Source organism: Macaca thibetana, chromosome 12, assembly GCF_024542745.1.
Source record: "Macaca thibetana thibetana isolate TM-01 chromosome 12, ASM2454274v1, whole genome shotgun sequence".
NCBI classification, from domain to species: domain Eukaryota; kingdom Metazoa; phylum Chordata; class Mammalia; order Primates; family Cercopithecidae; genus Macaca; species Macaca thibetana.
The window spans coordinates 37,661,267-37,683,713 of NC_065589.1; the positions used below are offsets into that span (position 1 = coordinate 37,661,267).

Below are 22,447 nucleotides of genomic sequence, written 5' to 3' on the forward strand. Positions count from 1 at the left end.
CAGAAACTTACTTGGATATTGTTATGCCCTATGTGCTTTTGATACAGCTGTTGAGTTATACACTAGCAGGCCCTGAGCTTTCCTTGCAGTCAGCAAAGGTGACACACAGGTAAGTGAAGTAAAGGGATCCAATCAAAAGATGACAGAGATCTGCCACATCCAAGAAAGTCCCTAGCATATGGGCCAAGATAAGCTCTCCTTTTTTTTTTTTTTTTTTTTTTGGAGACACAGTCTCATTCTGTTGTCCAGGCTGGACTATGGTGGCACCATCTTGGCTCACTACAACATCCACCTCCCAGATTCAAGTAATTCTCCTGCCTCAGCCTCCTGAGTAGCTGGGGCTATAGGCGCATGCCACCACGCCCGGCTAATTTTTTGTATTTTTAGTAGAGATGGGGTTTCACCATGTTGCCCAGGCTGGTCTCGAACTCCTGAGCTCAGGCAATCCGCCTGCCTCAGCCTCCGAAGGTGCTGGGATTACAGACGTGAGCCACCACGGCTGGCTAAGCTCTTTTCAATACAATCCAGATGTTTCTCCCCTTATCCTTTGTCTATTTTGTACACACCATCCCAACCCTCACCAGATCTTCCTTCCACCTGAAACCAACTTGGTACACGGGGCTTCATCAATTGTCTCCACTTCTTTCCAGTGGCTTTTCACATATAACCACTGAAGTGGCCCTCTGCCACTGAAGAAGTCGGGGCGGCAGATGCTCAGTTCAGTTTCAGTGAGACCCTCTGTCCATTTGGTCAAATTCCAGCCACGTTCATGTCTGTGGTGCATGGCAAAAATGCAAACATTGTAACATTTTCTCCTCTTTGTTTTTCCAGCAAAGTGTTAGAACTATATGTTTCCTGGAGCTTATGGCCTCACACATTCTGATATAGCCAATTTTGAAACATTTCTCTTCCATAGAAAAAATTCTCCCCTTTGATAGCAATAGTATCCACTCAACCACTTAAGCTTTTAGTCTTGGCGTCAAGTTCATATAGATTGTCATCCCTCAGAAAGATAAGCATCAGGAGTTAATCAATTTTGTTGTTTGGGCTTTACTGCATTCCTTTAATTGTTCAAGGAAGGAAAGTAGAGAGAGATAGTTAAAGAGAGGGAAAAAACAGGAAGGAGGGAAGGAAGGAGGATGTAAGGAAAGAAGTAGGGGAAGGAAAAGGGGGAAGAAAGAGGAGGAGAAATGGAAAGAAGAGAAAGAGACAGACTAAGTTAGAGAGGTCTCTAACCTGGTAGCCTACGATATTACCATTGAATTTGTAACTATGCCTATAATCGTTATTAGATGTACCAAACATGGTAGAGAAGATTTTGTGAGCTCTGGGGCTGTATTGAATGACTTGCTTGAACACTTGGTGAATTAAGATACCTTGAAGTCATCTGGGGTGGGGTGCGGGGGAGCAGTGGAACAAAGGTGAGCAGTAATTCTTTCCTGATGATTATTCCAGGACTGCTTCACATTCCTCCCGCCAGACTTAAGCTCAGTACTCACACAGGGCTCTCAGTTAATGGATCCGCACCATTAATCCCATATCTAAGTGCCTAAAGTGGGTGAAAATGGGGATTCCAGTCTCACACATGCAATGCAAAAATGGCCCTTCTCTTCCTAACCATGACATCTGGGTCCTCAAAGAGGAGAAAGCCCCTCCCACAAATTCCAGGGCTGGTCCATTTCCTGCTACTGAATTAAACATCTCCCAAAAAAACTGACAACTCACACATCCAATAACATTCCTTTGTGACTACAAAGGAATACACATACATTTATTTTAATATTAACGCTATTTATATTCAATACAGAAGGGAAACATCTTCTTCTCCTAAGGGCCCTGGCTATCACTGGTCTAAATCTGAAACTCCATGAAATCATTTTTCCAAATTTTCCCTTGTGCGTTACCCCATTTTAAGTCCACTCCATCTTCAATACGAAACTCCAGCAATTTCAGTAATAAAGTGGCAGCATTTCCACGTCCAAACTACATGTAAAAACTATTTTGATTAGTCTCAACTGACTAATAAGACTGAAAAATCTTGACTATTACAGACAGCAATTTACTAGTATTTGTCCAATAATGTAAGTTGAGACCTTTTAAAGAGAAATGTATATTTTATTTTTTTTTTTGCTAATTTGACATGAAATTACTGTGAAAATTTTATCATATATTATATATATATAATTTTGATTTAGATGTTTTATAGGTGTAAGGAAGGCAAAATTCCACCTCTATTTTCTTAGGATTTGGCTGGATCTGAGAATTAGATAGATATAAAACAGATGAACAGAAGAAATGCATATAATTTTTTTTCTTTTTTTTTAGAGAGGGGACAAGGAAGGTCCATACAGAGGAGGGGACGGGGACCAACATACAACTTCAATATTAGTTTTATATGCATAGGAGCCCTCATAAGGAAACGAAGACCCAAATAAGGGGTTAGAGTCAGTTACTTATACACTGAATTGGACAAATAATAGTAAGTTGTGAAAATGCAACTGTGTTATGTAGAGAGGCTTAAAAGAGTTATTTTACAATGTCCATACTAAATTCTCCTGGTTTCAACTTCCAATCCTAAGGATAAGGATGTTGTGTCTTGCAAGTATAGGGAGTGCATCTTTCACAAGGGAATTTCATCTTCTGCTTTTAAGAAATGGCACGAGGCCAGGCGCGGTGGCTCAAGCCTGTAATCCCAGCACTTTGGGAGGCCGAGACGGGCGGATCACAAGGTCAGGAGATCGAGACCATCCTGGCTAATCCGGTGAAACCCCGTCTCTACTAAAAAATACAAAAAACTAGCCGGGCGAGGTGGCGGGCGCCTGTAGTCCCAGCTACTCCGGAGGCTGAGGCAGGAGAATGGCGTGAACCCGGGAGGCGGAGCTTGCAGTGAGCTGAGATCCGGCCACTGCACTCCAGCCTGGGCGACAGAGTGAGACTCCGTCTCAAAAAAAAAAAAAAAAAAAAAAGAAAGAAATGGCACGAAGGTCAGAGTCATCTTTTTGCACCTGGTGTTTTTCAAGTGCCTTTAAACTTAAATAGTCAAGATGGCAGGTTGGTGTATTTTTAACTCCTTCACAGGTAATAAAATGCATGAAGATTTTTCTCCACACAGGCTGAATTATTTCCTCTTAATTATCAGCTAAATACATTACATTTAATATCAAATGTTGTCTTTTTTCCCTAACTTTCCTTAAACTGACTTCTCTCCTCCCCCTTTCCTCTCCCCGACTCCCCCCACAGCCACCATGCTTACATTTTTGGATGCATTCTTTACTAAAGCCGCAGTTTGAACCTTCATAAATGTCAGTTATTGTAAGTTGGTTAGGACCACAATGCAGAGTTAACAACTATATTTACTCAAGATTTAATAACACCAATATTATTTCAGAATGAAACTAGCAAATAAAGAAACTCCTATATAATGTCTGCAAATTATCAGGCCCAACCACCAGTTGGACAACCCAAACTGCATTGGCTATACCAACATTCACAGAATCAACGCTTCAGGTCACCGAGCTAAGAAAACAGCAGTAACAACCTCCTGAAAAATACTCAATCAGGTAGAAAGCACTAAATCAGGTAGAAAATGGAGGCAATCATCCAGATAATCCGAGAAAACCAAGACAAAAAGCACTCCAATTATTTGTATACTTTAGCTGAAGTATTTGTAGTTGTTCTAGATTTAGGTAATTATATTCATTCTCTTTTCAGATATATGCAATTTGAAATATCCCCCTCAAGTAAAATCAGACAAAAAAGACAAGCCCTACAGAGTATACTGCAAATTCATAAAATAGATTACTTTTTATCAGATACAATGACTAATTCTTTTTTACATCTATACCAATTTAAGCGTGAGTAAATGCACAGTCTATTTAATACTGAACTGTTATCCATTATCTAGGGGCAATGTTACAGTTTCTTACTCTTTTCAAAAATTTAATTAGAAAACGTTTGTTTGGTGCCACCATATACCTAACTAAAATCTTTTAGCTTGAGCTGAAACATTGTGAGCGTTAGAGAGAGTTGGTACTGGTGTGAAACATGAGTCAGCACATTCACGAAGCTGCAAAGCAAGCTGGACAACATATTGTTATGTGGATTAGTGAGGCAAGAAAGAGAGCTATCATCAGTGTGAACTGGTGGCTGCAGCATGTAGCCAAGCCCCTGTACTTGTGTGCTGAACTTGGGGAGGATTTGGGGAGACTTTGCAGCTGTGCTCTGAGCTGGTCTAGGCCACACCCATGCCTGATCCACAGAACTTGGTCTGTGAGTTGGAGAAAACAGGGTGAGTAGCTCCTTGAAGCAGCTGACAGCAATCTTACAAGAAATTCCTCATCAATAATAAGTACTAAGTTGTGGAAATGATTTATCTTTTCAAGATATAATTACAGTGGTTTCAAGGTTCTCTACCTAATAATGTCACTCCTTCCTGGCCTACTTGTGTCCTAATGTGACCATTTAAAATGTGGTTTTGAAGACAATTCAAACCTTGCAGAAGGAAGGAAATACAAAAATAAAAAATAAAAGTCTCCCTTTCACTGACAGGCTCAACTTACCAGAAGTTGTCTTTTTGTAGCACTTCTATTTTTGACTTTTTCGGTAGTTACATAACTCCAAGATTTATATACATATATATGTGTGTGTGTGTGAATACACATACAATGTCTTGATTTTTTTGAACTTTAAATAGCATTGATAGACTCCCTGCTAAAAAAGATGAGGAATTTTTCTCAAAATTCCTCTCTCCTCTAACCAATCTGCACTACTCCTAACCCCCTTCAAGTTTTGCTCAAATGCCACTCCGTTTAACATTAGACTCCTCATTCTCCTCATCAGACACCCCACTCTCCTGACCCTGCTTGAGCGTTCTCCCAAAACTCTTTATCAGTTTCTAACATACTATATACAAATCTCATTTATGATGGTTACTGTCTTCTCACACTAGTGTATAAACTAAATGAGAATAGAAAGTTTTAACCTTTTTGTTGTTTACTGCTATATTCCCAGCACCTACAAAAGTGCCTGGTATATAGTTAAGTGTCCAATAAATATTTGCTTAATATATGAATTTTAGATTGTCATTTTAATTTTTTTAATAGCCACATCTGCTTGGCCCACCAAGTTAAGCCAGATGTCTATCGCCCCACTGGGAAAGAGGGAATTAACATCCTTACACCTTTTATGAAATTATTCTAAGGGTTTTTTTGCTATTGCTATTGTAATAGTTTAATCTCACTGTTGTGAAGTATTCTGCTGTATGCATATACCACAGTTTATTATTTTACCAAAGATAGACATTTAGGTTGTTTCCAACTTGAGATTTATATGAATAGGGATGCTGTTCTATTTTTTTTTTTTTTTTCAGTGAATATATATGCTCCTTTCCATGAGAACTACCTAGGTTACCTAGGACTGAAATGGCAGAGTCATAGGACATATGCAGTTTCAATTTTAGTGGATACTCAAACAGTTTTCCAACAATGTATGAGGTTTACTTACTTCACAGGCTCACCAACAGCCGGTATTGTCTTTCATTTCGATAATTTCTGATGAATTTAGAATAGCCTTGTATTAACCAACTTTTCCTTTTGAATTAATTTATAACTTGCAAAGATAGTATAAAAAGTACCAAGTTTCCCCTACATTAACATCTTACGTAACAATGGTATGTATGTGAAAACTAATTTAATATTTGTACATTACTATTAACAAGGCTACAGATTTCCTTTGGATTTCACCAGTTTTTCCACTAATGACCTTTTCTGTTCCAGTATTCACTTTAGGATACCATATTGTATTTAGTCATCAAGTCTTCTCAGTCTCCTCTGGTCTGGAACAGTTTTTCAATCTTTCCTTGTTCATGACCTTGACAGTTGTGAAGAGGACTTGTCAGGTATTTTGTAAAATGTTCCTCTCATGATTAGCCTGGGGGTATGGATTTGAAGGAAGAATACCATTGAGGTGAAATGCTCTGCTCATCACATCATTTTCAGACTACATGGTATCAGCTGATTTATGCCTGGAGATGATAATCTTGATCACTTGGTTCAAACACTGCTTGCCAGGTTTCTCCACTGTGGATTCACTCGTTTTCTTTTTCTGTATCCTATTCTTTGGAAGTAAGTCATCAACTTCAGCCCATACTCAAGGGGAAAGTACTACCTATATCTATTATTTGGAATTCTATTAGAAAGATTTGTCAACCCCTACCCTTACCCCTGACCACTACTAGTTTTATTTATTCAAACAATCACTTATATCAGTATGGGCTCATGCAAATTTACCTTATATGTTGGGTTATAAATCAATACTACATTGTTTATTTTGTTGCTCAAATTTGCAATGTGGTTTTAATGTGCTTTTCTGTTATGATTAATGAAGTTGAACACCTTTATAGAAATTTACTGGCCATTTTATGAAGTGCCTGTTAGGATTCTTTTCTATTTTTCTGTTGAGCAGGATGCTTTTCTCTTATAACTTTTAGGAGTTATTTATGTATCCTGTACACTATCCTTTGTCAGATATATGTGTTAAAATTTCTTCATAGAATCTATGGCTTTTCTTTTCAGGCTTTTAATGAACAGAAGTTCTTTATTGCACATAACCCAATTTATCAAAATTTTTTCCATGGCTATCACTTTTTGCGTTCTGTTTTAGAAACAAGCCTAACACCAAAGTTATGAAGATAGTCTTATACATTGTCTTTCATTGTTTTAGCTTGTTTTGTTATTCATTTACCTTTAGATCTATAATCTGTCTAGCACTGATTTTTGTATACAGTGTGAGGTAGGGATATTAATTTTTTTTTCTATATAGATACTGAGTTGACCAGCAATACCAAATATGATGTAAGCCAAATTATTATATCTGTGAGGGGCTATTGCTATAATTTCTATTCTACTCCATTGCTCTGTTCTTGTGCCAAAACTACACTGAAAAAATTTTTATAACTTTATAAATATCTGTTAAGACAAGCTTTGTTATTCTTCTTCAAGACTGTCTTGTCAATTCTATACTGTTCTCATCTTTGAGCTGTTGTTTTCCATTTATTGTCTGGTGAGTAGTGGCTGTCCATTCATTTCCCTGAATATAAATGAATGAGTATATTCATATTCTTATTCAGTTGCTTAACAACAAATAGCTTCAATTGCTCCTGCCAATATATGGGTCTTTCCTAAAATAACCTCTCCACTGAATTAGGTGGTTGACATGATAAAGCATGTTCATTGGCAGATCTCATCTTAAAAGCACGCACAGAAGGCAGATAGACAGGCTGGCTACCCACCTTCATCCCAGCCTTTACTCTAGGGCAGTCTAAGGATAGAATCATCTGTTGATCTGATTTTATTTACTCTCCATTTTCTCTTCCCATTTCCAATCATTTTATCCATCTACCTCCACCTCCTTTAGTTTTACATTAAAACCGTCTTTTTTTGGGAGGGAGACCAGGGTCTCATTTTGTCTCTCCAGGCTGGAGTGCAGTGGTGTGATCTCTGTTCATTGGAACTTCTGCCTCCCTAGTTCAAGTAATTCTCCTGCCTCAGCATCCTGAGTAGCTGGGATTACAGGTGCCCACCACCACGCCTGGCTAACTTTTTTGTATTTTTAGTACAGATAGGGTTTTGCCATGTTGGCCAAGCTGGTCTCGAACTCCTGACCTCAGGTGATCCTCTCACCTCAGCCTCCCAGAATGCTAGGATTACAGGCATGAGCCACCATGCCCAGTCAAACACTGTCATTTTTATGAATGTCAGGAAAGGAGGAGGCAAAAAAGAAGTACATTCAATCTACTTTTGCAAGCTGAAAGCTGATGTGCTTCACTGAGTGATAAAGTTGATGAAATTATAGTCAGCAAAACAGGTATATTACGTAAGGTAGGTACAACTTTTGTGCACAAGAATGTCACAAAAAGATGACTACTGCCCTATTGATGTATTGTGTATATTGATAACACCCATGTTATGTCTGAATACAAATAGAAAAGGGGTGAGAACTGTTGCACAGAATTGTGAACACCTTGAGAGAAAAACTGAATTTTACTAATTTTTATATTCCAATAGAGATACTCCATGCCTAATAGACATTAATAATTATCTGTCGGCTAATTTTAAAAGCATTATTGATCTTTGTAACACTCTATGATTTTAATAAAAAGCAGCACTGTAGAAAAATCTCACCTCAGAGACACACAGACTAGATGTTTGTGTTGGTTACTCTCTCCCAGACCACTCCCCAGTCTTCCATGCCCTGTTCTGGCCCCCTGGAGGCTGCTCTAATTCAGTGTCTCAGTGCCTTCTGAAGACCATTTTCCCTCTGGCTGCCTTTTGAATGTAGTCATCGGGAAGGATCAGCAGGACACCAGAGGGTAGGAAGAGAGGAATCTTGGGGTGTTTATCTGCTCTGTTCTCTCTCCGCCAGCTTCAGCTTTGAAAGTGGCTACACTTGCCATGCACAGGTTGCAGATTCTGATCCTCTAAGGGGCCTTTCCCCAGCATCCGCAGCCTCATCAGATATGTAAGGATTTTCTCCTCTTTCCCCTTTCAGGCCTTAGCTGGTAAGGGCTCCCCATTCTTTTCAGAACTTGGGTGTCCCATTTTCAGAAATACTTATAATCTTTTTATATGACATTCTCTCTAAACACACCTTTGAGTATGCCGTTTCCTGTTGGCACCCTGGCCAGTGTTCTGGGTCAATTGAGGGAGGAGAACAACATTAAAAACAAATTCCTATTCTCTACATGAAAGTACTGTCAAACACAGACAGCATGCACTTACCAATTGTCAAAGAAAATTCTTATGAACCATATGCCAAATTAGGGTGAGGACATAAAAGTAAATACTTGAGTTGAAGATAAAAAAGATCAAAGCAATCACCCTTCTATTTATCTCTAAAATCAAGCACAAAGGCATTATTTGAAACTATTCTGATTAATATCCCTGGCTACTGTTTTGGCTTCAATAAGCCATTTTACCATTTATCGCATAAGTCTGAAGAGAGGTAAAACAAAATTTAATTTTATGGTTTAGGAGAAGGCATAAGACGACCAGAATCTAAATTTGTGAAAAAGAGAGAACATGGTCTTATGGGCTGAAAGTTGAAAGTGGGAAATAGGGATAACAAAAGACCAGATCAAAATATCAATTGCATGGCTAGGTGCCAGTGGCTCATGCTTGTAATCCCAGCACTTTGGGAGGCAGAGGTGGGCAGATCACTTGAGGTCAGGAGTTTGAGACCAGCCTGACCAACACAGTGAAAGCTGTCTCTACTAAAAAAATACAAAAATTAGCTGGGTGTGATGGCCCGCATCTGTAGTTCCAGCTACTCAGGAGGCCAAGGTAGAAGAATCACTTGAGTCCGGGAGGCGGAGGTTGCAGTGAGCTGAGATAACGCCATAGAACTCCAACCTGGGCCACATAGTGAGACTCCAACTCAAAAAAAAAAAAAAAAAAAGAATCAGTTACCTAAATACATGGAGATTTTATATTTTTTCCTCCTAATGATCCATAATAAATATAATAATGAAATTAACAGTGACTAGCAGTTATATACCACCTATTATGTGGCAGGCATTATTCTCAATGTTTTACATTTACACATATATATGAATTCATTCGTTGCTTGCAACTATCCAGTTAGGCCACTATCCAATTAGGTAATATCACCCTTGTTTTATAGATGAGGAACAGTCAGTGGGTTTAAGTAACTTGCCTAAAACCACGCAGCCTGTAAGTTGCAGTGCCATATTTGCCCCAGGCAGGCTTGCTCCAGGGCTTGTATTCAATTTCTGCACTATACTGCTGTAAATATGTAAGATTATATAATCTGTGTATTTCTCCATCCTTATTTCTTTTGGAAACATTCCATTGCCTACTTACTTCATCAAGATATTAGAGAAGATATAAAGCACAATATTTTGGGTACTAAGATAAAAGCCTAATTTTAAGAAGCGATGAATTAGAGACAAAAATTTTGCCTAACCTCACATAACTCTTCACCTTATTATGAAGTCAGAATATTGTGGCATGAAGTTTGTGGCAACTATCAAACAAATGCTAATCATTATTTTTTAAAAACAGAACAATAAGGCAGTCAAGGAAGGTACTTTAAAGACATTTAAGTTTTTAAAGGTAATGAATTATCTGAAAAGAGAAAAAGACATTAAACGCATTCTCCAAACTTCTCAAAGACCATTTTCCAAGATGGCCAAGTTGCTCCTTCTCAATTCACCCCTTAACACAGATAAGTTTACATATAGGGCTATGTTTATACTATTTTGACATTCAACTGGAAAATGGTATTTTGTGTCAGAATAGAGGGACTGAAAATGAAATTTGCTGAAACCACTCAATATCATGCTAATAAATTAGTCTGAGGTACAGCCTACAGCTTTAGAGAAAAGATCATCAACTGGTTTTCAATCAGTAATTTTTTTTTTTTTTTTTTTTTTTTGAGACGGAGTCTCGCTCTGTCACCCAGGCTGGAGTGCAGTGGCCGGATCTCAGCTCACTGAAAGCTCCGCCTCCCGGGTTCACACCATTCTCCTGCCTCAGCCTCCCGAGTAGCTGGGACTACAGGCGCCCGCCACCTCGCCCGGCTAGTTTTTTGTATTTTTTAGTAGAGATGGGGTTTCACCGTGTTAGCCAGGATGGTCTCGATCTCCTGACCTCGTGATCCGCCCGTCTCGGCCTCCCAAAGTGCTGGGATTACAGGCTTGAGCCACCGCGCCCAGCCTCAATCAGTAATTTACACAGTACTTAGTGAAAATAATGCAAGGAGGTAAGAAGTACATCCAGACTAGGCACAACACATTCTTCTAAACAGTACACCTGCTGAACTCATTTGGGTAGAAGGTTTGTCTCTATATTAACCATGTACGGTTAAAAGAGTACATCTGACTGGAGTGTCTTTAGGGAGAAGGATGGATGGATGGATGCATAGACATTTATCCACCAACCCATTAGGTCCTTGTAGACCCTGTCTGGGGAGCAGAGGACACTGTTGGTAGTAATAGAAAGACTTGAAAGCTTAGGTATTTTTAATTGCCTAATACAAGATAAAATTAAAGTTGGCCAAACTAGAGAGTCAATGAAGACTGTCGAATCAAAGACTAAAAAGTTAAAATTTTATGAATACTTTGAACCTCCCCATCAACTGAAGACCAAAGTAAAAGACAAACAATTAACCAAACTATGAGAAATATCACATACTGACTAATGGCACACACACTTGAGGAATCTGTGAGCATACGAATTTATTATGAGGTAAGATCTTTCTTCAATATAAGGTTTGATAATTGTGTACTCTGTAATATTAGAACAATCGTTATATATGATAAAAATATATAACTTGGCTTGGAATCCTAGCCAAGTTAACAGACTCATCCAGTAATTTATTTTAAGTCAACTCGATTGCAAGCTACTTGGGAATGAATTTGTGATGTGCATTATTTTATAGTCCTCTGGAAGCCTAGCGTAATGCTTTTAATCTACTGGGCTATCAATAAATAATTATTGATTAACTGAAGGGAGTGACAGGCATGCCACCATTTTCTCTGGCACTGACACCTGATAGACTGATTTTCATAACTGCATCGTTAAGACCAATCATCTAAAAAGAGCAGATGTTAGCTGAGCAAATGCTGAACTCTGCCATAAGGGCAGTTCACTGTAACACCAAGCTAAAGTCTTGAGGTCAAAGGACATTATCCCTGAACTGTGACTAAAACAAGAAGTTTTCCTCATGCTTTCAGATCTCTGGGGTAAAAAGTCTATTTGTTTTAAAAACACTAGTAGAGTTTAATTGATCATCACAATTATACAGGGAACCAAATGACACAAGGCCATTCAGTTTGTTGCTATCTATGCCATTTTTTAGGTCAAATAGTATAAAAAAATATAAAAACGACTTTCTTTCCAACAGTTTAAACTGATATGGACATTGAAGTTCTGGCTTATTTTAGTCAATATTATCTTAAAACACCAAATGTAAGTGTTATGATTTTAAATAGGTTGTGATAAGGTAATAAGCCTACCCATTTTCCCCGATCACACCATATTCCACAAACATACATTATGTAACCATAGTCAAGTCTTCCTTTTAAACAAAAAGAAAATAAAGAAAGTAAGATGTACCACATAATTTCCTTTCCTCTAATTTTACACACCAAACCCCTGCCAAAGTTCCAAATTTCTTCCATCTGTAAAGATGTCTGAAGAGTCTGGCAGAGAGTCTCATATTTATACAGATTAGTAATCAGAATTTATTCTGATATTTTTAGAAAGTTACTTGTATTTTACAGAAAGTTATTTGTATTTTCTGATAGCGATCAACATTTTCCCATTAAGCCAATGAATAAACAGGATGAGCACTGTTTTCTGTGTACCATATGATGAATACATTGTTTCAAAGATAAATTGACGGGGTGTGGTGGTGATATCTGGGAGGTCTTTGTCTTTTATCTGGTAAACATTTAACAAAAAAAGGGTAAGCAAAAAGGAGATGACTTCTTTTATGGCTATTGCTGAGCAAAGGCTGTCACCTTTCCTTATCACTTCGGGGTGTGAGAATGAACAGATCAAGCTGTTTCAGTATTTCCTACTTTCGCTGGGCCAAATCAAGATCTTAGTAAAATTTCAAATAAGATACAAAAAAAGTAAATAACCAAATGTGTATATATTGAGGCATAATTCATCATATGGTTTTATCAGATAGAGCAAATGAGAAAATCCTAAGCCAGTCACGAAAGCATGTCCAACTCTGAGTGACTTGTCCTTAAGATGGATCTTCTGTAAATAATTAAATTAGTGGATTTTTTTTTTTTTTTTGCCTGCCCATCTGGGTGGAAAGAAAATTAAAAAAAAATCACACACACACACTCAGAGAGAAGAAAATATCTCAAAGACTAAACGTTACATTTACATTGTCAGTGCAAAAAGGGCTTTACCATATATTAAATTGTTAACAAGATTCCTGAATTGCAAACTGCAAAAGAAAATCAGCATGGTTACTATAAATAATTTATTTAAGTATGATTAGAAATTTGTGAGAAAATGTAATTTATTTTATGGTCCCAAAGATGAAAATGTATAAATAAAAAATCTAAGTCATATCTTCAACAAATTTTTAATACAGATAAGTAATTTAAAGGCATTTTGTAATAGACATGTTAAACCTTATTAGGCTGTGAAAAGCAGTACTTGTATTTACAGAACAGAGGGCAATTCTGTGTGGCTGCGTTTCAGCTGCCTCAGAGTACCTGAAACAGAAGAGAGTGAGCTGGGGACTGGCTGCAAGGCAGGACGATGGAGGTTTTACTGGTGGGGACATGGGGAAGAGGCCAGAGGTGCATGGCTTGGCTTTTTTCCTCCCCTTTATTAAAAGGACAAACTGCAAATCATTTTATCAGTGATCGGGGGAACTACAAGAAGCTGAATATGATAGCAGTGCTGAAAATATTTTCACTACTTAGGGACTAGGCCTCTGCAAACATGGCTTCACTGGACTTACTATTAAAAGCAATCTGCAAAAGAGGCTTAAAAACCCAGGGGTCTAATACCAAGTGAACAGTAGGAAAGGTGACCTTTCATTCCGTTTGTTTATTAGAGGATCTGCAGACTCCATCTCAGTGTGGGTCCGGCATTGGTAAGAGGCCAAAGGGGAGATGGTGAACTCTGTGTTTTTTTAGAGGTCACATAATCAACTTAGAAAATACAGCTGGAAAAAGAACAAAAATGAGAGCATGGTTGTATGTAGTATCTTACATTTTTGGTTAAAAGGTTACATGTAAATTCCTTTTAATAATTTTCTATTTTATTTGAGTACAACCAACTAAGGTACTAAACTTAGCCATCAGATATAGCACACAAAATTAAAGAGACAAAAGGGTAACTGAAGCAGGTGGAAAAAAAAAGGAAATTGAAATAAGACTAAAATACAAAAGTTAACTGAATATAAAACAAAAAAAATGAAAATACAAGTTCTGTCAGGATGGTGGTAATTTTTATTTTTCTGAAGTGTAACACTATATAATTTAATAAATAATATTTCATTTAAATGCATTTATAAAACTATAGCATGTCTTCAAGCAAACCTAATCATTTTAATTTTATAAAATGGTAGGAAGTGATCAACTATGAGGCCTATATATATTCATCTGCAAAAGGAGGTAATGCCAGGCATATTCAAAATTGTATATTTAAAATATTACTCATAGCTTTACTTAATACAAACAAAAATTACTCCTATATGGTAATTACCCTTTCATAGTTTTTAGGGGCTACTTGTCTTTAGGTGTTGACTTTATTCTTTAACTGGTACCACCGGCCCTTTTATAAAGTATTAAGCTAATTTTAAATATTCAACGAATAACCTGCCATTTTCCCACAGAGCTACTTTTTCACTACTCTGAAAACAACATCTAAAATAAAAATCAAAACAGCCAAGGCGTGGTGGTTCATGCTTTGGGAGGCTGAGGCAGGAGGACTGCTTGAGGCCAGGAGTTCATGATCAGCCTAAGCAACATAGCAAGACCCATTGCTACAAAAAAAAAAAAAGAAAAAAGAAAAAAATTAAAAAAAGAAAACAGTAGCAAAAGAAGAGTGGTGCTCAAAATGGGTTAGTAACACTGTAGCCTCCTTAGCCCTGATTTAGTTATAGTCACACCAGAAAGCAAGCACACACTTTGTTGTCTATATGGCTATGACTGATTGATGATCCCCTAGCAAGGTTACCATAGCTAATTATAACATTATTCATTTAAGCCTTGATGGGAAAAAAATACCAGACTCCCAGGGAAGGAAAAAGAAAAGAAAGAAAAGCTATTCTGTAACTGCTAACTTTTGAATAATCAGCCTCAATAGGAAACAAATAGGATGAAACTCAATGACCAAATTGTAACTTATGGATTCATCTAAGCAATTTTAACTCTGGGTAATTTTAACTCTGGGTTTCACAGCCTACAGCAAAGAGCTTCCAACAACAAGGAACCCTCACATGCTTATACGCTTTGTAGTCAGAATTCAAAGGCTTCATCAGAAGCATAACCCGACCCTGAGCTTTAGTTCTGCTATGTGTGTGGTGTGAGTGTGTTTGTCTAGGATCAGATGCCAATACTTAAACTCACATTATGGGCACAGCAGCTACTTACACACGGCAGCCTAATTAAAGGAATAAACTTCCCCTTTCTTTATGTTTTCCTGAAGATCAGTGCCATAAAGGGATTTGGTTTGGTTAAAAATTGAGAAAAATGTTCCCATATGTTTCCTTTATGCAGTAAATTAGTCAAAATCAGATAGAAAATGGTCACATTTTTCATCAGGAATCTATAGCTACACAGTATTCGCTGAACGCCACTGCAAATAAAGAGAACTCAGTGTTTTGAAAATAATGATATTATAACAAACACATAATCATAATTTCCATTTCGGTTTTGAAGAAGCACAAACACACATGGAAACAATAAAGCATCTGAGGCACCTTTGAGCTTTCAAGTCTTACAAACAAGAATCACTTTCAAATAGAAAGTAGCTCATCTTCAAAGTTTAACATACAAGAGGAGAATAAAGCTAATACCACTTCAACGCCAAACTTTAATCAGATTACTTTATATCAAGGTAATCTAGATCACAAGCATGGTAACAGCCAAGTTTAAAGTACTTTTTATCCTGAAACACTACTTAAATTACATTACTAAAATAATTTCATGAAATAAATATTTTCCCATGAAACCTTGAACCCAAATCAGCAAATTTCAATCAAGAAGTACTGAGAAAAATTATCAAAAGATACAAAGTAAAAAACTACTAATTAATTGAGGCCCTAGGAGGGAAATTGGCCGAGGCATGGAGTTGGATCCAAATTCAGTTTGGTATTAACAAAACACTCATGGAACCATCATGGTCCACTGGAAAAAGGACAGCTTATTTTATAGATGAGGAAACTGGCCCAGGGAGAGATGGTGGTGATACATCAGGGAGTGACCTGGATAGCCTTGGTTTTCAATTTTTACTTCGCTAGAATGTGTCCCAGATTCGTCCTGATTTATTTTTTGTTTGGAAAAATTTGGTTCTGATAGAGATAGGTTACATGACTTACCCTGATCACACAGCTAGATCGAATACTGCAGGGTCTCGAACTAGCTCCATATCACTGACTCTCAAGGGACAAAGACTGGGTTGGGCCAACCCTGGGCTATGGCCACAAAAAGCCTCTTAGGGAACAGCAGGTGGTTAGGTGCTAATCATGAAGGCAGCGCAGGGACTAGTCAGAGGAAGGGCCGGGAGACTCCTACCCTCCTAAACTTCAAAATAATTTTCCTCACTAATTTGTCTTTTTTACAGATGGCCCTATATGTATATATTTAAAAAATCAAAAAGTGTATTAAAATATCCACATTATTTTCAAAAAATCCCCATACCTACAGATCCCATTAGAACACTGGTTTTAGTGGAACTTTCCTACACACACAAACACACACACACACACATGATGAGACGATAAGAAGACGGAAGCAAACTCATTTCTGAAACTTATAGGATTTAAAAGACATTTTCTCCACCTCCATTTTCTGGTATTTATTCTCTCAGTAGCTTTTGATTTATAGCTATGCATAGTATCTATTTATTAATTTACACTCTACTCAATTCCAAAAAGACATGAGGTGCTATCACATATAGTACCTAAAATATATGGATAATTGAAATCTATAATTAATTTTTAAAAAGTCATGTAACTGAACAAGCACTGTTCTAGAAGCTGAGAGATCTGGCTTCCAGTTCTAGTTCCTTATTCAACATCAGAGTACACATTGAATTTAAGCTTTTATTTGCTCATTTGTTAAATAATGTTGATTACCTAGACAATTGTTAATTATAAAATTCTGTGGAACTGTGTATTTCTAGGTCAGCATTTCACAAAACTTTTTCTGAGGCATGCATAGGTCTTTTGAGTGGAGGTGAGGTTTTGGGGTAGATAAGCATTGGGATTTTGTTTATTGGCTACTTTATAGACTTCTGCACCCTTTCTTCTATACTAGCATAACCAATCCTATTTGTCCAGAGATGGAGAATGAACAAATTTAAATAGCATCTGGAACTTAAGCGCTCAATAAGTGTTATTTATTAACTAGAATCAAGCATCCATTGAAACCCTAATACATGCTCAGAAGAACCGTGGGGTTTCACAGAGAAGACTTGGAAAATTCTTGAACTAGATGATTCTTAAGTCCAAATAGATCACGTGAATATGATTCTTTCCAATTTTGCCTGGTATTTTGGTTACCGCAGCTCATCATTTAAACGAACTCTCAGGCCAGCAATCTCTGTACTATATGGTAACATGCTTTGGCCGATTTCAGAGTCACAGAATCTTAAAGTGTGAAAGCGATTTGCTACTTAGGGCTGAGTCAGGGCTCAGTCATTCAGCATTACATTAGAAAATCCATTAGAAAATAAATGATAAGAAATAATTTAGATGAATGAGGTTGGAATTATGTGGTTGCCCACTTGATTTAAAACTCATCTTACAAATGAAAAATACATACCCCATTAGCTTATAGGGTATGACTATGAACCCCTTTATGTCGGTAGATGTCTGCTGTTCATCTTTGTAACCCTTGATTGTTAGATGAGGAATTAAGAAATAATACTTATTGTATGCTTACTGTACTGTTTTAAGGATTTGGACAAGGCTTCATGAACAAGGTCATATTTGAGCTTGAACTTAAAAGGTGCATATGCGTTCACTACATAAGAGACAAAGGAGTAAGCCAGGTAGAGAGAACAGTATCCGCAAAGGCACAGATATCTGAAGGTAGTAAATTTGGAATGGCGAGTGGTTCACAGTGGCTGCAGGTTAAGGTGACTGTGAAAGAGTGGCCAGCAATAAAGGTGGGCAGAGAGGAAGCAGCTACATCATGAAGGGCCTGGGAATATGAATATGCATGTTTAAGAATTACATCCCGGAAGATAAAGAAAGAATGGGAGAGGTCCACCTCTGTATGTATTATATGGAGAAGGTGGTTGTTGGTTTTTAATAGAATATTGTTGATGGTTATCTTGTGTAGGAAAAAAATATAAAAATTATACGGAACATTGAGTATCTTTTGATATCAGATACCAGAAAAACATAAATTTTGGGTGCTCAACGTGATGTAACCACAAAAGTCTCTTGATTCCTAATATTTGTTGAATTGTGTCTGCTTAATTAAGCAAAGCAACATGAGCCAATGAAGATTAAATTTGCTATTTTCTTAAGAAAATGGCCTTCGGAGTGAGAAAACCAGTAAAAATTAAGCCCTCTTTCTGTTGTACCAGGTTGGGTGAATGAGCTGTGAAAAGTACAACCAGTTCCAATGGCCTACAGGAGCTGACTGGGGAAGGGAGATGAAGGGTGAGAGTTCAATGGCTGGCCCGTCATAAGCACCCTGTTAGGAGGAACTGCTGGGGCACAGGTGGTGCAAAACTCCTCTCACTGCCCTTCCCATTCTTCACCTAAGCAGGCTTTCAGGGTGGACCAGACAGCATGGCCAGGTCCCACTCCCAGCAGTGCCACGAATACCGCCTCTACTGCCAACCACATCTTTCCATCTGGAGGTGCATAGCCTATGGCCACATCCTGCCCTGGAGCCAACAAGGAGACAGAATGGGTGGAGACCAAAGCTGGCTGTGTTGCTTCCTTCTTTAACCTCTCTATCTGAAAAACCTGACAAAGATGTTTTTTCTTTGCTTTTTAAGTTCCAGAAATGCAAAGTACTCAAATTGCTAGAACCATGAAGGTGGGTAAGGGATGATTTTTTTACATCATTCATCCTTGCCCACATTTCTCCTGCTGATTCAGAGGAACCATCTGCATCAGCTTGCTAACGAGTTTGGATATGGTTTTCAGGGTGATGGGAAGCCAGTGAAGGTCGTTAAGCAGGGGAGTTATATTATATAATCAGATTTGTGATTTAGAAAGGCAGCTCTGGCAACAGCAGGGACTGGAGAAAGCAGACATTGTAAACAAAGAGGTCAGTCTGAGGCCTCTGCAATAGTCTAATTGATGGCAAAGCTCTGGCCTGCTGTGGTGGCTGTGGATGAGGAAGCTGAAGAGCTGACAGAGTGGGGGAGGTAGAAGGAAACGGTGGAACTGGAGGTGATGCCAAGATTTCAGGCCAAATGGTTGGAAAGCAATGTTTCCCACCTAAAAGTGAGCTAGTCTCATCATTTAATCTGGTACTAAGTGAAATGAGATTGTAGACCAAGGAGTTTAGTATTTTCAGGATTTTGGCATATATTCTCAAAGTAAACCCCAAAACAGTTATATTAGTTGGCCGTTTTAGGAACTGCATATCGGAGGCAGCACAGCAAAATGGTTCCTCACACTGCAGCCAGCAAGAGTTCAAATCCTGGCTCTACCAACTAATAGCTTTGTGATTTCTGCTGAGTTACTAAACTTCTCTGTGCCTATTCTTCAACTCTGAAAAGATAAAAATAATAAAAGCTGATTAAGTATCATGAGGCTTAAATTAGTTATTATGAGTAAGGGATCTATTTGGTGTGTACTCATGTAATAAATATTGTTTTCTCTGACTTATCAAAAATCATTATGGAAGAAGTAAAACGTCCACTTTCAAAGAAGGGGAATCTCAGCTGATTTTTTTTCTTGCATTCAATATTATGTTGTTCCGATATTACAACAAAAAAGCTGAAGAAAACCAACTTTTTTCCCTGAGAACACTCGTAAGAGAGAGGTGAAAACAAATTCTCCGGCACAGAAGTACTCCGAGGTTCGGTCATTTGAAGACCACAGTGCTTGCTTATAAATAGAATATTAAAACAAGCAAGAGCAATTTTCTCCTTTCGTCTTCCCTTATTGCCTAATTTTCCTCTCATACCATTTGCATAATGGATAAAAAGGCATCCATTATGCAAATGAATGATGGGGCTCTAAGGTTGCTGAAGCCACAAGGCTGGCTTCAGATGAAGAGAAGCTGCCACAAAGCCCTCCAGCAGCCACGTGCCAGCAGACTGCTTCACCAGCTTGGTTCCAAAAGACAGAGGAAAACCCACGAAGACTATAGGTCATTAACTTCCATTTGGTTTATTTTAAAAGGGCCACTACAGATACTTTTCTGAAAATCAGTACAAAATACGGATTGTCAGCATTGGAGTATGTACGTTTAACTTTACAGTATATATTTCAAATGGAAAAATGAGTACTATGTACAATTCTAACCATTTTAAGCATATGTTTTGCTTTAAAAGAAGAAGCAGCTGACCTTTGCAAAGTGGAATAAGCCTCTGTTCTTCTAGCTTGAGATTTCCCTCATAACAGGTGCTCTAAGCAGTCTCCAAATGTTGCACAAACATTCCACAGGCATAAAAAGTTGTTTGAAATACCAAGATATTAGTGGATTTTCAAAAACTTCATGCTGTTAAATTGAGCTAAATTTATCTTTAGGAGGTATCACCAAAACAGACGTGTTATTTCTCTTGGAGTTGTAAACTGATTGAAACTTTAGAATAATATTTACTTTCTCATTCTACAAATACAATGAAAACTAATTGTAAGCAAAACTACTGGATAAATTGTCTTGTCTGAATAAATAATCAGAAAAGAATTTCAAAACTAACTTCAAAACATTTCCCCCAGATTCTTAGATTATAGCCTAGGGAGAAAAAGATGGAGGCTAAGAAAATAAAGTGACCTTTATTTCTAGCATGGATTCTTTGACAAACTTTGGCTTTTCCCAAATGACTTTTTTTCAGGAACTTTTAAAAAAAGTTATACTCATATGATATAGGCACACTTCAACATTTAGCATCTGACTCCCCCGTGTTACTTCAAGGGCATACAATTCTGATTCACCTTCAGTTGAAGAAAAAGCTGCATCCACTTACCTAAGCAACAGTAGCTGCAAAGAGCTATGTACAAAAATAATTTAAAGATAAACCACAATATAAAAATATTAACAGGATAAAAGTCACAAAGAAGAAACAACACCTAATCAATAAGATGATAAATCTTCAATCAGATGAAAAGAATACCATAAACATTACACATACCTAGTTTTAGAGCAGAAGGGGTTACTTCAATCTCCCCACCAATTGGTTTAAATGCAGCCAGTTGGGAAGCCACTTCTGTCTCAAAAGCATCTGGGCTCTGCCGTTCTGCAGGGTTTCCACTGGGGCTCTCAATCTTGTGGAGTGGTTCTTGTTCTTCAAACACAGCAATCAGCTACAAACAAATCCAACAACACTAATTAGTTTGTAGGACATGCATACCACACGGACACTATCTAGCTGAATGAGATCTTTATTTGGTTTCAAAGAAAATCGCCTCATCAAACTTAAAACGTTAATGTTACTATACCAAAACTCTTAATTTTTCAATAATATTATGTCTATAAGCACTATGGTCAAGAAATAATACTGGTTTATTCATTTGTTTATTTTGTCTATTACTGAAAAAGAGAACCAATTTTGGCTCACTCTCTTAAAGGAATGAAATGGCTGCTTCCCCTTCCCACTACCCCACCTTCCCTAATATGCCTAAAAGGACTTCATTGTCTCTTATTAAAGAGTGCTTCCAAAAATGAAAGTTGAATATGCGTTGAATAGACTTAAATAGTATAGGGAGGGTATTCCAGTCTCAGAGACCTAAAACACATTACATGATCCCTAATTGTATCTGTCCCTGTAGATACACTCTACATACATATATACATACATACATTGTGTGTCTACTTATATACAATTTGTGCTTATCTTGTATAAATAGGTATCCCATTTTTGTACATGTCTTTAATTTTGTTCTTTTCCTTCATGATTGACTCTGTGTTGACTGGTTTAAGTCCAATGGAATGCTAAGTCCAATACAACTCAACATCATTACTTTTAATCTACTTATATGTCAATTTTATTTTACGCGAGAAGTATGCTTTTCACCGTTAATATAAAAACTCTTAATTGTCCATTTCCAAGTCATTTTTTTCATTGAAATAAGGACAAGATATCTTTAAAAATTCAAGTAATCACACAGACACTACTGTATAGGCAGTGAGGACAGCTCTGCTGAAACTGCACTTTTGGCCAACAAACAGCACCAACATTCAGAAACTTCATGGGTTTCTCATCAGCTGATGTAGAAAAGTCCAAATGTGAGTACACGAGGCAGCTCAAGGACGCTACTGTCATTCCAAAAAGTGCAATGTGTGTAAATGTAAAAACTGGTTGTACATCTTTAGATATTTTCTGTTCATTAAGTAAAACAAACCTACTTATGATTCAAGCATTTATTCAGGAAAGACACTCAAAGCCCCATTCATAGGGGAACACTGTTGGCGACAGTAAAAATAACAGAAGTGCAGGGTTAACCAATCAAAACATCATAAATTTCAAGTTCGGTCTTTCAAAAGAAATGAATACAATTAGGGATATGCAAATTGGCCATTCAAAAATAATTT

The 22,447-nt window shown here is 37.5% G+C and overlaps 1 protein-coding gene across 4 annotated transcripts in view; it reads right to left on the reverse strand.

Annotated features, from left to right (window-relative positions):
* PARD3B (par-3 family cell polarity regulator beta) overlaps nucleotides 1–22,447 on the reverse strand; it is a 1,099,140-nt gene that overhangs the window by 652,958 nt on the left and 423,735 nt on the right. For all 4 annotated transcript variants that reach the window (XR_007718129.1, XM_050750804.1, XM_050750806.1 and 1 more), the window contains exon 3: nucleotides 21,048–21,219. Coding sequence is in view for 3 of the 4 variants with exons in the window: in XM_050750804.1 (XP_050606761.1) it covers nucleotides 21,048–21,219 (172 nt within the window). In the remaining variant the exon portion in view is untranslated. The remainder of the gene's footprint in view (nucleotides 1–21,047; nucleotides 21,220–22,447) is intronic.